General features: G+C 46.6%; 2 protein-coding genes across 8 annotated transcripts; one reads left to right on the forward strand and one right to left on the reverse strand.

The window, feature by feature from the left end:
* Positions 1-357: 357 nt before the first annotated feature.
* Positions 358-7,649, reverse strand: srrm1 (serine/arginine repetitive matrix 1). Of its 5 annotated transcripts, none has more exons than XM_085931339.1 (16): positions 7,488-7,649; positions 6,360-6,449; positions 6,131-6,253; positions 4,145-4,315; positions 3,906-3,994; positions 3,610-3,834; positions 3,284-3,466; positions 3,080-3,199; positions 2,759-2,967; positions 2,437-2,523; positions 2,242-2,377; positions 2,086-2,172; positions 1,466-1,939; positions 1,146-1,332; positions 925-1,069; positions 358-740 (listed from the first exon to the last, which is right to left on the reverse strand). In XM_085931339.1, the coding sequence occupies exons 1-16, from the start codon at positions 7,506-7,508 to the stop codon at positions 727-729; spliced, it is 2,361 nt and encodes a 786-aa protein (XP_085787465.1). In that variant the 5' UTR covers positions 7,509-7,649; the 3' UTR covers positions 358-726. The 5 variants fall into 5 exon arrangements, with proteins under 5 accessions (XP_085787465.1, XP_085787464.1, XP_085787463.1 ...); XM_085931338.1 differs by having other exon boundaries at positions 910-1,069; XM_085931337.1 differs by having other exon boundaries at positions 896-1,069.
* Positions 7,650-7,677: 28 nt separating this feature from the next.
* Positions 7,678-14,441, forward strand: cdan1 (codanin 1). 3 transcript variants are annotated; one of them, XM_085931335.1, is made up of 27 exons: positions 7,679-7,955; positions 8,445-9,049; positions 9,121-9,318; positions 9,438-9,631; positions 9,711-9,833; positions 9,900-9,978; positions 10,044-10,164; positions 10,247-10,356; positions 10,419-10,508; positions 10,593-10,668; positions 10,738-10,925; positions 11,006-11,144; positions 11,215-11,358; positions 11,429-11,595; positions 11,667-11,748; positions 11,828-11,917; positions 12,010-12,064; positions 12,134-12,377; positions 12,490-12,639; positions 12,730-12,793; positions 12,881-12,959; positions 13,038-13,225; positions 13,335-13,442; positions 13,517-13,580; positions 13,648-13,826; positions 13,948-14,055; positions 14,123-14,441. In XM_085931335.1, exons 1-27 carry the CDS (start codon positions 7,878-7,880, stop codon positions 14,210-14,212), a joined length of 3,813 nt encoding a protein of 1,270 aa, XP_085787461.1. In that variant the 5' UTR covers positions 7,679-7,877; the 3' UTR covers positions 14,213-14,441. The 3 variants fall into 3 exon arrangements, 2 of the variants coding, with proteins under 2 accessions (XP_085787461.1, XP_085787462.1); XM_085931336.1 differs by having other exon boundaries at positions 7,680-7,955; positions 8,448-9,049; XR_015068292.1 differs by lacking the exons at positions 13,648-13,826; positions 13,948-14,055; positions 14,123-14,441 and having other exon boundaries at positions 7,678-7,955; positions 13,315-13,442; positions 13,517-13,565.
* Positions 14,442-14,459: the final 18 nt, after the last annotated feature.

A 14,459-nucleotide genomic window follows, 5' to 3' on the forward strand; every position in this document is an offset into this window, starting at 1 on the left:
CAATACAGATTGGGGGGTACTAAATACAAAACAAAGCAGTCCCACACAGCTTAGCTTGTTTCAAGGGTGTCCAAAGGGGGGAAAAAATGAAGTTGGATAAATTACAGCATCCTCAACAAGTCACCTAAACCAGCTGGTAAATCAAAATGTGCAATGCTGAGGCCCCAAATTTTTTTTTTTTTTTTTTTTTTTTTTTAAACAGCAGAGACCCTGCTTCAAATTTGAAGGTTAATAGGACCATGTACAAGTATGTGCAGGTTTTCCTTTATATGCCACAGCCAGTGGTTCATGCAAACCAGAAACAATCACTGCACATGCAATCACTTCATAAAATGAGTCTACTTTTGGTTATGGGAAGGGGTGGAAAGAAAAAGAAAGGAAAAAAAAAAAAAAAAAAAACAATCTATAAATCAACCCCCAATTTACATGTTCCCACGCTAATCGATTTGGTAGTTATGGACAACACAAGCGTTTTAACAGTTTAGCTGGTAGGCTGACAACTCACACTCAAAAGCAATGCCTCAAACCTGAAAAACAAAATAACGCAACAGTTTGTACATTCTAAGTTGAATCAGTTTTATCACAAACATCAAGGTTAATGTGAAAAGGAAAAGGATGCCCCTAGAGATTTAGGACATCTGTGATGGAGACACCTGCGCCTTTCTCATAGAGCGTAGGGCCTTCTCTCGCAGATGTTTCTCCAGGTCATCCAACGTGTCCTCCACTTCACTCTCTGATTCCTGAAAAAGAACAATCGCTGGTTATTTTGACGAAAAGAGGGAGAGACGCTCATGTCAGTCATACAACAATACATCTCCTACGTCGATGTTCTAGTGGCGTTTACTGAAAAGCCATCAGAAACCCTCCGCGGCTAAAGATGACAAACAGACATAACCTTTCTTGATTCACCATCTTCATCCCCACCCTGGTTCTGCTGCGTCTCTCCACTACCGGCGTTGACACTCCTCTCCTTCTTGTGCTTCTTGTGCTTCTTGTGCTTCTTGTCTTTCTTATGCTTCTTTTCCTTCTTCTTCTTCTTTTTCTTGGCACTGCCATCGACGTCGGAATTCTGCAATGCGACACGTGACAAAGCAATTGTAGATTAAGAAACTCAGATTTTTGTTCTGTTCAATATTGCGCAGTACCTTGCTAGGTGATCGGCTACCGGATCCACTGCTTGCCTTTTTGGCTAGCGGGGGGGACGCACTTGCGGATCGAGACGGTGAGGGAGAGCCAGATGTGGGGGCTGGGTGTTTCACAGCAGCTTGTTGAGGAGAAAGGGATCGAGACCTGGATGAAACTCTCCTGAAAGGCTGAGGGCTCACTGAAAGTCTGTCAAAGCAACAACAAAGACATGACATCAACAAAATGGACAGAGCTTGCACTATTTGCTATTTTGTTTGTCCATTGTTAGTACCAGTATTACAAAAAATAAAAAATAAGGTTCAAGTAGTGTCCTATTTACCGCTGATTGTTGCGTGGCTCTGGGGTGCGTGAGACTCTTCGGATAGGTTTTTCACTATGTAATGGAGAGTGTTTCCGCTGGTTGGAAGATTCAAAATGTCTGGCAGGACTGATAGAATCTCTGTTAATGCGACTGCGATTTGCAGGGGGGGACTGAGAGCGGCGATTTGCTGCTGCTGCTGCTGCAGCGGGGGATCGGGCATCACGACTTAGGCGGACAGAAGAGGGCTTGGGGCTTCTTCTGTGTCTCGGCGGGGACGTCGAGGAGGGAGGTGTGCGCCTCCGCTGCATGGGAGAACTTCGGCGTTTGGGAGATCTAGAAGGACGGCGTTTGTGCCCTGGTGAACCACGTCTAGCAGGAGAGATAGATAATTTCCTCTTCTGAGGAGGTACGGGGCTGTAGCGACGCTGGATAGGAGGCGAATAACGCCTGTTGGATGGAGACGATCGTCTGCGGGGCATTGGGGAAGGAGACCTGCAAAGCACCAAAGACATTGAAATAGACTTTTTTTTTTTTTTTTTCTCTCCATACTTCAACATTGTTACAGTATAGATGTCTATATAGTGTTTGAGAACAATACTCCACACCGACTGACTTTGTATCATGAACATGGCCAATACCTTCGTCTTGGTGAAGGGGATCTGCGACGCCTTACAGGAGTAAGGGAACGGCGTCTGCGAGGACCAGGAGATGGTGAACGTCTTTTTCTGAAAGTGACCCAAAAGTCAAATGAACGTTCCTTCATGAACAAAAAAAATGATCTGCACGTGTCTTGCCTAGGAGAGGCCTCTCTCTGTAGCCTCCTTGGGGAGGGAGAATGGCTACGCCTCCTCTTAACGTCACCATTTCTGGCAACTGGTCCTCCTTTCGGTCTCTTGGACGCGTCCTCGTCTGAAGAGGAAGATCCTGAATCTGAAACCAAAATGGTATTTTACGGCAAACGAGGACTGGCTGAATGAAATTCATCATACCTGAAGATGACTCCTGATTCTGTCTACGATATTGTCGTCTCTGCTGCACAGAATCCGCAGTTGCACCTTTGTCGTTTTTATCCTCATCTGAAACAAAGATTGTCAAATGTCCCATGAGTGACAAGTCACCTTGACTTTGACTTTTTTGGTCTACAAATTGTGGTTGCAATAAAGAGTCATTCTAATCCCATAATTTTCTAACAGGAAATGAAGACGTGTTGACATTTTAATAGGTGTGACAATTTAACCATAATTCCATCAAAATTGAAGAGATCTAAAGTACTATTTCTAATATAGAAACATAGCAAGGTGAAGACCTTACCAGATGATCTGGCAGGAGATGCTGACCCTCTGCCCCTCATGACACGTGGAGATGGTGATCGCCTGTCTTTCCTGGGAGGGCTAACGGAGGCATCAGGAAAGTGGGGCTGTTTTCGTGGTGGCGAGTTGGATATTCTTTTTATTACTTTCTTAGGTGAGCGGGAGGGAGAAGAGCTGCTGCCAGAGGATGAAGCTGAGCGAGATCGTCTCCTGTGGGACACGTATGACATAATTAGACCCGCTAGTGACATTACCCGTCCATATAAAACTCTAAAGCGGAGAGTTTTGAAGATTTTGACTTCACAAGGTCTGTAATCCTAACCTGCGAACAGGAGAACGTCGGGGTCTGTTTCTGGAGCTGGGAGGGGCCCGTCTGGGTGGGCTTCTTCGACGAGGTGACATTCTCCTTCTGGGACTTTGTCTTCTGCGTGGAGAGTAAGATCTGAAAGAGGTTAGAGGATAATTAGGGTTAACTATGACAGGTTTTGAAGACCATTCAACTTCAAAATTACATTGAGAAAATAACCTTGAACGGGACCGCCGTTTGCGATGGCGAGAATGAGAACGGGAACGGCGCTGAGGTCTTTCCTTCCTACTGTCCTTCTCCCTTTCCCTGGATTTTGGCCTCTCCTCAATCTTCGCTTTCTCAGGTGGAAGCTCCTTCTCTTCAGTCACTGAGTCTGCTTTTGGCATCTCAACAACAGTCTCACTAGAGAAATGAGGGGTGTGCTTTATTTTATTTATTACTGTAATGTCAAAATATATTGTCAAAAGTATTAATTGTGACTTTTAGTTACAATGTTGATGCAAAGAGAATACTGTAACAAAATCTCGGAGCTACTCAACGCGTACCTGGTGGAAGACGGTTCTTGGAGAACTGGTTCTGGCATGGCTCTTCCTGTCGTGTCAGGCTCTATTGGCTGCTCCACAGGTTTCGTGGAAAGCTGCATCAAGGGTGGTGGAGGTGAACTCCCACCAGGTAGCGGCGCTTTACGTCTTGGGGAGCGTGAAGGGCTATGTTTCCTTTCGCGCCTCAATGGAGACCTGCGGCGTGGCGATGGGGACCTAGTCTTGCGTCTGGAAATAAGATGACAAATGAGTAGGATCCAACCTTAACTATGCTACATTGAAGAGGGGACGGGCCTTACCTTCTCGGGCTCTTTGACTGAGCCCTTTCTCTTGCATCTTTTTTGTCCTCCTCTAACTTCTTCAGAGAAGCAAGCTTCTCCTGTTCAATCTGCATGAGATGACAAAACCGTTGGCACCACTAACCATTGAGCAAGTTTTTATTTGTGCCATCAAAAATGCAAGGTTTCAAAACTAGATTGTATTCCACAAAAAAAAATGAGACACTTGTCATATTTGGTCTAATCAGGGATAATCTCACCTGTCTCTGCTTAATCTCTTCTTTCTTCTGTTCCAAAAACGCAGTTGGGATGCCAGCAATGTTCTCCTGGGCACTCAGCAACAAGGGCCAAAGGTCTCTCATGAACTCTCTGGCATTTTTCCCATTCAGGAAACCCGTCAAGTTAATCTGCATCATCTTGCTATCCGGGTGCTACAAAACACAAAGCAGGGGAGAGAGAGAGAGAGAGAAAGAGAGGGAGACAGAAACATAACGGTATTGAAATAATGGAAGAAAAACACATAATTAAGAGGTAGGATCTCTCAATTGGAGTGCCTACCTTTCATTTCCCAAAAATATACCTGTGATTGATGGTAACTGTAAAATAACGTATTCATACTTAAATTTATAAACGAAAAAAAAAAACTGAGTGCACTACTGGACTCTGAAAATAAATTTCATTTGAACTCCAATTCAAAGCTGAGAATATGCTCGCTGAGGGGAGAAATCTAACTGATCAAAACTCGCATGCAATATTTCTATCAAATTCGAATTGCTGCTCCTAAATATACATGTATACACAGAGTGCACACAAAACAAATGATCTTGTTTAAGAGATTGAAGTATACACAGAGTATATACAAAATAAATCATCTTCTGTTTGAGAGATTTAAGTGATATGATTATCCCTTCTCATCCCATATTCCCCTGTACAGTCTCCCCACAGTCTACAACTTCAGGTTTTTAAAAAAACAGCCACAATACAGAGTGCATCAAAACCCAAAACTTTTAAGTACAGTTCCGGTGTCTTCAGTGAGTCCCGTGGGATCAGTGGGCATGGAGCTCCCTTGGCTTGCTTCCGCCTCACTACTGCTTGAGACTCAACCACCTTGAGCTTAATGTTATATCATTTATCTAAATTGCAAGAGACGAACAAGCAATAATGAGTACAGAGCAACACAAAAATAAAAGGTGTTATTCAACAATATCAATTCAATAATTGATCTTACCACGGTCTATTTGCAGTACCATTAAACTTAGCATATCTAGCCAGAGCAACCATATGTACACATGAATGTATAGTTAACCGTATTTGAATGAAAATAGAAACTAGCTACAGACCTTCACCAAAATGAAAGAATATTAATGTTAATGCAGCTTCTCTCCTCTAATGGGCAGTGTGACAAATAAATTGATGAGCTTCACTATTTTCAATTTTAAGCTGTAGCCACTACATAGGATGAGGACAAGGCACAATGAATCTGTAGATTACAGTATTGCGAGTGGATAATTCAAGACTAAAAAGTCATGATCTTTAGATAATAACAACCGGGTGGATCAAGTGTGATGGACATAAATGAGCTCACTAAAGATGGGGGATGTTTTGTTCCAATTTCCATTGGCTCAAGTGCAGGAATCATTCGGTACCTCTTGGGTTGGGTATACAGGACAGTATGTTATTAGACACACCCATCTGTATCACTACCAGGACAAGAATGGCTATTACTCAAATAGAAATTGGTTGAAATCCTTCTACCGTTGTGCTAAATGTGCAACTGCCCCCTTTGAACCTACAATTTCAACTGTAATTTAAGGGATCTGGATAATTGAATGATCTGAATAATCCTACAGGGAATATAATAATGGCATCTTTTTTTTTCAGGTGTGTCTATCACTGGCATAGTAATGATCCCTATATATAACTCACCTCAAAACACACACTGCATCATGAAGGGAGAGATGGGCTCAGTGACTTTGGGCTCAGGAGAGAGCTAATTAGGTGTTGGTGCTATACTTCAGATGCAAGGTATAACATCCATATTGGTTCAGGCCTTTTAAATCATAAATCACATCATAATTAGACGTATGCTGAATAAAGTCACTTTGTTTACACAACAGCAAAACATGATTCATCACACCAACTGCTAATTTAACCACTCACATTTGACAAGTTCCCTTCTTTAATGAGAAAGCACTTCCCTCAAATATACAGTTTTGTGTTTAAGAGACCAAAATTAAAAGCATTACCTTATCATCAAGCTGGTTAAATATGAACTCTATGACGACATCATCTTCGAATCCCAAAATCTCTGTCACCCGTTGAGTAATCCATGGCTTTATGACTTCGAGGTTGACTTTGGTCATATCCACCTGAAAGCAGCATCAGCAAAATGACAATCGCATCATCCAAAACAAATTTGATTTTTTTGTTAGCAACAAAAAGACATACAAACGTAGCTTTAATATATATATATACCTTCTTGTCCAGACATTCTGCAAATTTCAGCTGCTTTAACAGTTTCTTGTGTTTGTTGCTGAACCGGTTGTCTTGCTCCGCACTGGTGCCCTGGAGGAAAAAAATTTGCATCTTTAGCAAATTAGCAAGTTTCAGCCTCTAGTGGAAAGGGGGTTTACACACTTTGAAAAAGAACAGCTTCAGCAAGCACTATAATCTGTGTAAAAACTTCATTCAAGTATTTCTTGGTGGCTGTATTTCCCTTAAATTGTTACTTTAACAAGATTTTATGCATCTATGACAGTAATGTTGTTTAAAAGTCACGGTGTTTGACATTATCTGAATTACAAGTGATTTTAGTCAAGTACAATTTGGGGTAGATCTACTCACTTCTGCTAAACCCACATGGAAGGCCTTGCTAAATTGTCATTTATCGGGATATATTTGAAGAAAAATATCCCCAAATTCCCCATCATAAAGTTTATTCTCACATCCACAGTACCAGTTGGACGATGATCGAAGGGTCAAGTGATCGCGATCGGGTTAATTTACTGAGATTAAACAAATGACATTGATAGCCATGATGCTAGCGTTAGCTAAATCAACGACTGGATTATTTTATTCTGGAAATTGAAGACAACGCATCTGGTGACAGTAAAAAGCATATTTAACATGGACACTGTTAAAAGTGTGTCATCGGTTTGGTTTAGACATGATTGCTACTTGTATATTGTCTGTTGAGTCCGACATTTGCGTTGCTGCAACGCGCTCATGGAGACCGAACGATGCACCACCCGGGCGCCATCTTTATTAGCTAAAGCTAGTCGCTCTCATGTAACCGACTATCAAAGTTAAATGTAATTTTCACTCGTGTCACGTGAATTGAAGTCTCAAAGGATAACAGAGCAATACATTAGAATATTACACGATTAGGGTCGGTTGCTTAACCCTGTTCGAATAGTTTAAACGAATATAGAGCAAATCACAATGTTCACGCACCAGTTGATAGACAGTACCCAAAACTACAACGTAACTCAATCGCAGCCGGCCCAGTATGTAAATGGACAACGCTAGCTAGGAATATATCACGACAAAATTAAAATCTGGTTTTAAATGTGATTCAATTTAAAAAAAAAAAAATAATCTTACGCGGAAGAACCCCGCGTCCATCGTTGAAGAAAGTAGACGTTGGAACAGAAGACCGTTGAGTGAAGTCGTGTGATACTATGATGTTTCGTATTCAGCCTCGTGAAGAATGCGATCCTGCAGGAGGCTACATGAATTACACCTGCTGCTGTAGAAGCCTGCCTAGACAAGACAAGCCGTCGATTTGCCAAATTTTCCCCTTTAATCTCATGACATAAACAATACGTGTGCAGTTTTTAACGTATTTTGTCGAGAAATTCTCGTTATATCATACAACTTCATTTTAGATACGGATCGTAATAAAAAAAATATTGACGTCACTTGTGCGCATGTGCGTTGGCTGACCCCGCCCTCTTCCTGTCCGTTCATCCCCCGCGCAAGTGCCTGCTCGGAATGGCGGCTCTTTTGGAATCACTACTGGCAAGGAAAGTGGACCTTAGTAAGGTCTTGGACTGGCTGAAGAATATCCAGGTGGGTCGGAAATACTCTCGAACCTTTTCGGTGACTCGCTCGACTCGGGTTCGGTGTCGTGCCATTCGTGTAATTGGTTGACATGAGCACATTGCGGATTGTAAACAAAACTTTTAGCTCGACACGCTAAACAGCGTTAACTCGGAATAATAAGGATACATTAGTTGCTGCTGAGAAAAAGTTATTAAAAGTGTCTGCATTCCCTTTCTTATATTGATGTTGTAATTTAGATGGTTAATGCTGCCAAACAAACATTAGCCGGAGCGTAGTTAGCTTGGTCCAAATGGCCATTTTGATATATTTTTTCAAGTTTATTTCTTGGGGTTCCAAACCCTTTGTTTTCGTTGAAGAACCTTATTGGAGAGTTTCTTCTTTTTTTTCAAGAATTTTTGGGGGATGTTTTCTTCCTGATGCATTTATCAAAATAGGAGTCAATGATATTCAGATTTTTGTTGTTCATTTAAAGGTTTATTTTTTTTTTCGTGTTAGCAGGATAGCAACAGTCTGACCTTCAGCAACCCGGAGTCCACCGTCAGCAAGCAAGAATTCATCCCCTTCCTGCTTAACTTTCTACGAGATCAGAGCAGCCAGGCCCTCACCCATGGCCCCTCCACCCCCGCCAAGACCCCCAGGCCAACCGCCTCGTCACAAGGCCCCGCCGAGAGGAGGGCCGGCAGGTCGACGGGCGGCGGCTGTCGCAGCGGCAGCCGGATGCAGCTATTCTCGCCTGTGGCGTCCTCGGGCTCCGAGTCGGGCTTGAGTCACGTCAGCAGCCCTTCCTTTTCCACCGGTTGGAGTCCGGCGTCCAAGCCCTCGGGTTCGGAGCGGAGGCCGAGCCAGAGGATCAGTCTTGGGGACTATGTGATGTCTTCCCCGGAACTCCAGAAGGGTCGCAGGAGGACCGGGAATGGCGCGGGGAGGCACGCGGGAGGAGGGCGAGCGGCGCATCACGCCGACGACAACGGAAGGAGAACCGGTAGAGGAGGAGCCTTGGGCGGGGCCAGCGAGCAGGTTTCTCCTCCGTCTGCAGGTCATCTTAATTTCAACAACTTGGAGGAATTCCCACCCGTCGGCTTGTCACCTGTTACCCCTACGTGAGTCAATTTGACTCTCCTCTGCTTTCCAAAGTATTTGGCCTTTAGATTTGCTACAATTTGTCCTGCAGGGGAAGCAAACCATCCAGAAGAATCAACCCAACGCCAGTAAGCGGCGAGCGGTCACACTCCAAACCAAAGACGTGCTTCACCTCCACGCCCTTCACGGAAGCTCCCAGCCCGGCGGAGACGGAGGGCCCCGACAAGTGGGTGACAGCGGCCAGCCCCCACAGCCTGATGGAGGAGAGGGAGCTGCTCAAGAGAGAAAAGTAAGCGCATGGTCCACAAGATCACGCCGACCTTTTTAGGATCTTTTCTGACACAGGTTCCAATTGAAGTGTACTTAATTTTACGACCGGCGGACGCCATTCTTTCGTCCTGTCTACAGGTGTAAACGAGCCCAGCAGACCTGCTCTCCTCCGCCGGCCTCAGAGGACCCCCACACGCCCACCAATTCCGGGGTCGGAATACTCGACTCCAAGGTGGCGCCCGAGCAGCAGGCGCCCTGTCCCGACCCGTCCAACATCACGCTGACCTCGGAGCTGGACGTGCTGGCGGAGCTGTACTGCGCCTGCATATCCGGTACGAGAACCTCAATGGGGTGCCAGAAAAGTGAGGAAAGAGTGCAAAAGAATATCTTCTGGGATTTTGTATTTTTCAGAAAACCAGGTGCCAAACGTTTTTCTGGAGCTCTTCTTTGTGATGCAGCTGCTCACGTCTCAATCTCCTTGCCCTCCTGACGACGGCGAGGAAGAGGAGGAGCGCTTGCGTCCGCTCGACACGAGTGAGTAATTGACAATTCTGCTTATACCGAACAAATCCCACTCTTGTGACGACTGCCTTTTCGTAGATGTGCTGGAGAGACGCTACCTTAAGAACGTGCACAACTGTGTCTACTTTGCGGTGAAGGTGCTGGAGAATCAACATCAGTGAGTTTTCATCTTTGTACAGTCGCCCGTCGTACTTTTTTCCCGACTCTCGTTTTGTTTCGCAGGTTGTTGGCTCACCTGGACAAGTGCACGTTACGTCTTCTGGCCGAGAACGAGAGAGTGGCGTCGTTCTCGCCGCTCCTCGGGGATCGATTGACTCGGGCCCAGGACGGACGTACGGCCAAGGTAGCGCAAAGCAATCCAGTCGTTCGTGGCATGAAGTCGTTGAAATGACGAGAGATGAATTTTTAAGCTGGATGTCTTGTAGCTCTCTCCCTCCGTTTCCACCTTCATCCACTCGGTGCCCTTCCAGCCCGCCACCGACAATCGCTCCAACTTCGGCAGTGACAAGGCCTTCCACACCTTCAAAAAGCAAAGGTAACTACGAGATTGGAGATGGATTCGCTTATACGGCTGAAATGCAACTTCTGTCATTTCAGGGATATTTTTTACGAGGTGCTGCGAGAATGGGAGGACTTCCACAAGGAGCCCGGCTGGAACTTCGACGTCAACCTCGGCAGTCGCATCAGGCAGGGCAAAGTTTTTTTTATTGTGACTTTACTTTGGTGCCGTTTTAACTCATCTTACCGTCATTTATTTTATTTTTTTGTCAGAGGAATGATGAGTCAGCTGACCGCCGCTGGAAACCACTCGCACTTTTCTCGTCTCTTCCTCAAGCAGCTCATTCAGGTCGGTCCGCACATTTCGACCTCATTCCCTCGACCTGAATCCACTCCCAAGTTCTTCTATCGTGCGTAGATGTGTAAGGGACCTCGCGCCAACGGCGACGCCGACCTGCTCGGCATGCTGGGAGCCGACGGCCTGGGCCGCCTGAAACGTCTTGAGGAGCGTCTCATCCAGCCTCACGGCATCGGCGGCCCCTGCCCACCGCCGTCCTTTCCCGGCCACCAGGAATTCTTTCGGGACTTTTTGCAAGCGGCCAGTTGGTGAGGGGCTGTCGAGTCACAAATATATAAAGACATTTTTCTCTTTTCTATAAATGTGACCTTGATCAACTTGCTATCAGCTGTCAGCTGAACCAGCACCTGCAGGACAGCTTGTGTCAGCAGCTCCTCCAGCTGGACGAAGTCTCCATCTTGACTCCCGTCGGAGAACAAGAGGAGGACGGTGAAGAGGCGGCTGGCGACGGGGACCTGGAGCAGCAGGTACGCAGATGGCGGCGAATGAAAAGTGCGTGCCGCCTAAGCTGACAGAGCGCCACCGACTTCCCATCAGGACGAGAAACAGCGCTTCGCCTCGGTGCTTCTCCTCGCTCGTCTCCTGGCCAAGTTCTTGGGCTTCATCTCCTTCTTACCGTACCGGACGACTGAGAAGCCCTCCAGGGAGATCCAGGAGGCGGCGGTCGCACTGCGGAGCAAGGTAAAAAGAAATTTCAAATGTTTTTTTGCCTCCCTTTGTTCCACTCTGCCTGCATGTGCTACCTGAACAGAGCATTCCTGTGCTGGACCTGTGCGGCGTGCTGAGGAACAGCGTGAGGCGCAGGCGCACCGTCTTGACTGTGCCTTGGCTGGTGGAGTTCCTCTCCATGCTGGATTTCTCCGGGCCACTGCTGCCCACCTACAGGGTGGTCCTGGGCACGCTGTGTCTCCTCTACAGGTAGCAAAGGGATACCAAGCCACTTGATGAGGAACACTTGCGATGGGCTCTGTTTTTGTATGCACCGAAAGGAAAATGATTCCGGGCAGATGCAGCGAGACGTATTACCTGAACAGGCTGCTGATTGTGTCTGTGCTGGGGTGGCTCTTCCAGGTGGGCGGCTTCCCGTACGCTTTGAAGGAGCGTTGCAACACCGCCGCTCACACTCGACATACCTTCTTGCCTTTACCAGATCCCGGTCATCCCAGAGGAGCTGTTCTTCACCAGCGACTTCACCAAGGTGGCCGAGCTGGAGGAGAGCGACGCCGATGCCGCCGGACTCGTAGGTCCTTTCAAATGCCCGGCAGACATTTTGGAATGGATGCATGGATGATGTCAGAGGTTTAATTGTATGTTTGTGGTGTCTCCATACAGGACTGCATCCCGCTGGTGGACCAGCAGCTCCTCTACACATGCTGTCCCTTTCTCGGTAAGTGTTGTTCACATTTGATGGCGCGGTGTGCGATTGAGCCCACCTTTTTCTTTCGCTGTCCGACAGACGAGTTCCGCAAGCTCCTGGCAGCCTTCGTGTCGGGAAGCAGCGCCAAGGGCGGCGGCATCGTCCGCAAGATCACGCCGACGTCGGCCGAGCCTCGAGACGTGGCAGGCGGCGGCACCCGGTCGCAGCAGAAACTGCAGGCGGACCTGGAGCAGGCGTTCTTCCATAACCAGCCACCGTCCCTGCGTCGCACGGTGGAGTTTGTGGCCGAGCGGGTCGGCTCCAACGCTGTCAAGCACATGAAGTGCGTATAAGAGCGTCTCAGTTACGAGAAGCTGGGCCTGGACCGTGCATAGTGAACATTCAGGACAGAAAGAAAAATAAAAAGCAAATTGGCAAGGATTTGCTGCTCACAGGGCGACGTTAGTGAGCGAGTTGGTGGAAAGAGGGGATAAGATGCTCCGAGACGGCCTGGAAGCACCCAAAGCCGACCCGTCCAAACTCAATGAGTCCATCTGCGCGCAGCTCTGTGATGCGGGACTGGAGGCTCTCAGCAGAGCCACCAGGTGCCACAACACATTTATTTATTTATTCCCCTTTTCATCATGTCATCCTTTTTTTTTGTTTTATGGATCTCCATCTTTAATTATGTGCAGATTTTGCTGTGAAAAGAGTCCAGAAGCCATTCGCATTTTGCTCCCTGATGAGACCTCCCCTGCTGTAAGTCACATTTTGTTTGTGACTTGAAAAAACGACAACGGTATTTTGTTTGTATTTGATTGTGACTTTTCCAAACTTTGTCTTAAGGTGCTGTCCACCTCTGAAAACATCACCATCCACCTGGCTACAGAAAAAGCCTGCAGCTGGCTCTCCGCTAACATAACCGGTACGTTTCGTCTCCGCCGCGCCTTCCTATCTGCGCTATCAACGTCAGTAAGAGTCGGCCTCCCCTTCCTCTATTCAGCGCTCATCCGCCGAGAATGGAAATGCAGGTACGAGCGCCTCATCAAAACTCTGACTGTCGATTCGGCCGACGAGTCGGGCCCACCGCTTACCCCCAAGAGGACGCGAGGGGGCGCCAGAGTCACGTCCTGCCCTCCCTATTGCACCCACGCTGCCTCGCTGCCTTCTGACATACTTATCGCCATCAAGGTAAGACAAGAACGGTTTTGAGTTATGAGCGTGGTCACGCAACAATTAAACTCTGCCGTGAAGGTTATTTGATGACTAACTGGTGCCAGCTTCACAACTTGATTGACAGGACCTGCTGAGCGTGGCCGTAGGACCCAGGATGGACGAAGAGCTGCCGACCGGCTCGCAACTCCAAAAGCTCTTTCGGAAAGTGCGAGACACGCTGGGCTGCAAAAAGGTGCAAGAACGCTGAAAGTGTTCTTCTCGGTCACTTTTATTTTAACACCTCTTTATAAATCCGTTTGTGTTCAGTTCTTAACAGCCGTGTCGGAGCAGATGCTGCTCAACGCCACCGTTCTGCTGGCTTGCAAATTGGGTAAGCAAATGGTGAACCAAAAAGAAAAAAAAAAAAAGAGACTAAATCCCCTCGTGTGTGTGTCCAGTGTCTGCAGAGCTTCCTTTGGCTCCTCCGTCAGGTGGCGCCGAGTCGGAGCCTTCTGTCAAAGCGCTGCTGGAGCAGCTGAGCGAGCTTTGGGAGCAAGACGACTGTCGCGGTGCCCCCCTCCACCTGCTCTTCACCCCGCTGACCATCACCGCCGTGCTGGAGGCCAGCAACAACGAGGTTCATCACAACATCCATTTAAAAATGGCTTTGTCCTTTTCTTCGTGCATCCTTCCTCAGTTTGAGTATTCAGAAAAACAGTTTACAAATCCGATTTTTTTTTTATTTTGTTCTTATTTAGTGGAACGACTACTTGTATGTGGTGAGGAGGCTGGTGGATCGAGGCCTGCTGTCTGACGAGGAACTCGTATCTCACTGGACCAAACTGTCGAAGCAGAGCCTTCCAGCCGTGAGTGTTTATCACCTTTTCCAAAATCCATCATCTTCATAATCATGAATCGATTCTTACAATTCAGGAGCTGAAGGAGAAGTTTGGAGACAGCAGCGCCTCCTGTCAAGTCGACCTGCTGCAACTCTCTAAACAGACGTTAGAGGGCGCCACATAACCAAAGAAAAACAGGCATTGTCCTGTAACTTGTCAAATAGAAAGTTTTATATATATCTATACGAAAAAACATTTATCAAAGTAGCACTTTTAACATGCGAGTCCTTACATAAATGCACGGCTGTGTTTCCTCACTGTCTCCCTGTTATGATGCTGCTTGTTTTGTTTATTTTCAAAGAAAATGTCAATATTTTGTCACTGAATTGACATGTGGATAATTATAATAAAAAAACTCATGTTTACATAAC

Source organism: Syngnathus leptorhynchus, chromosome 15, assembly GCF_054491065.1.
Source record: "Syngnathus leptorhynchus isolate UIUO chromosome 15, UIUO_Slep, whole genome shotgun sequence".
NCBI classification, from domain to species: Eukaryota; Metazoa; Chordata; class Actinopteri; order Syngnathiformes; family Syngnathidae; genus Syngnathus; species Syngnathus leptorhynchus.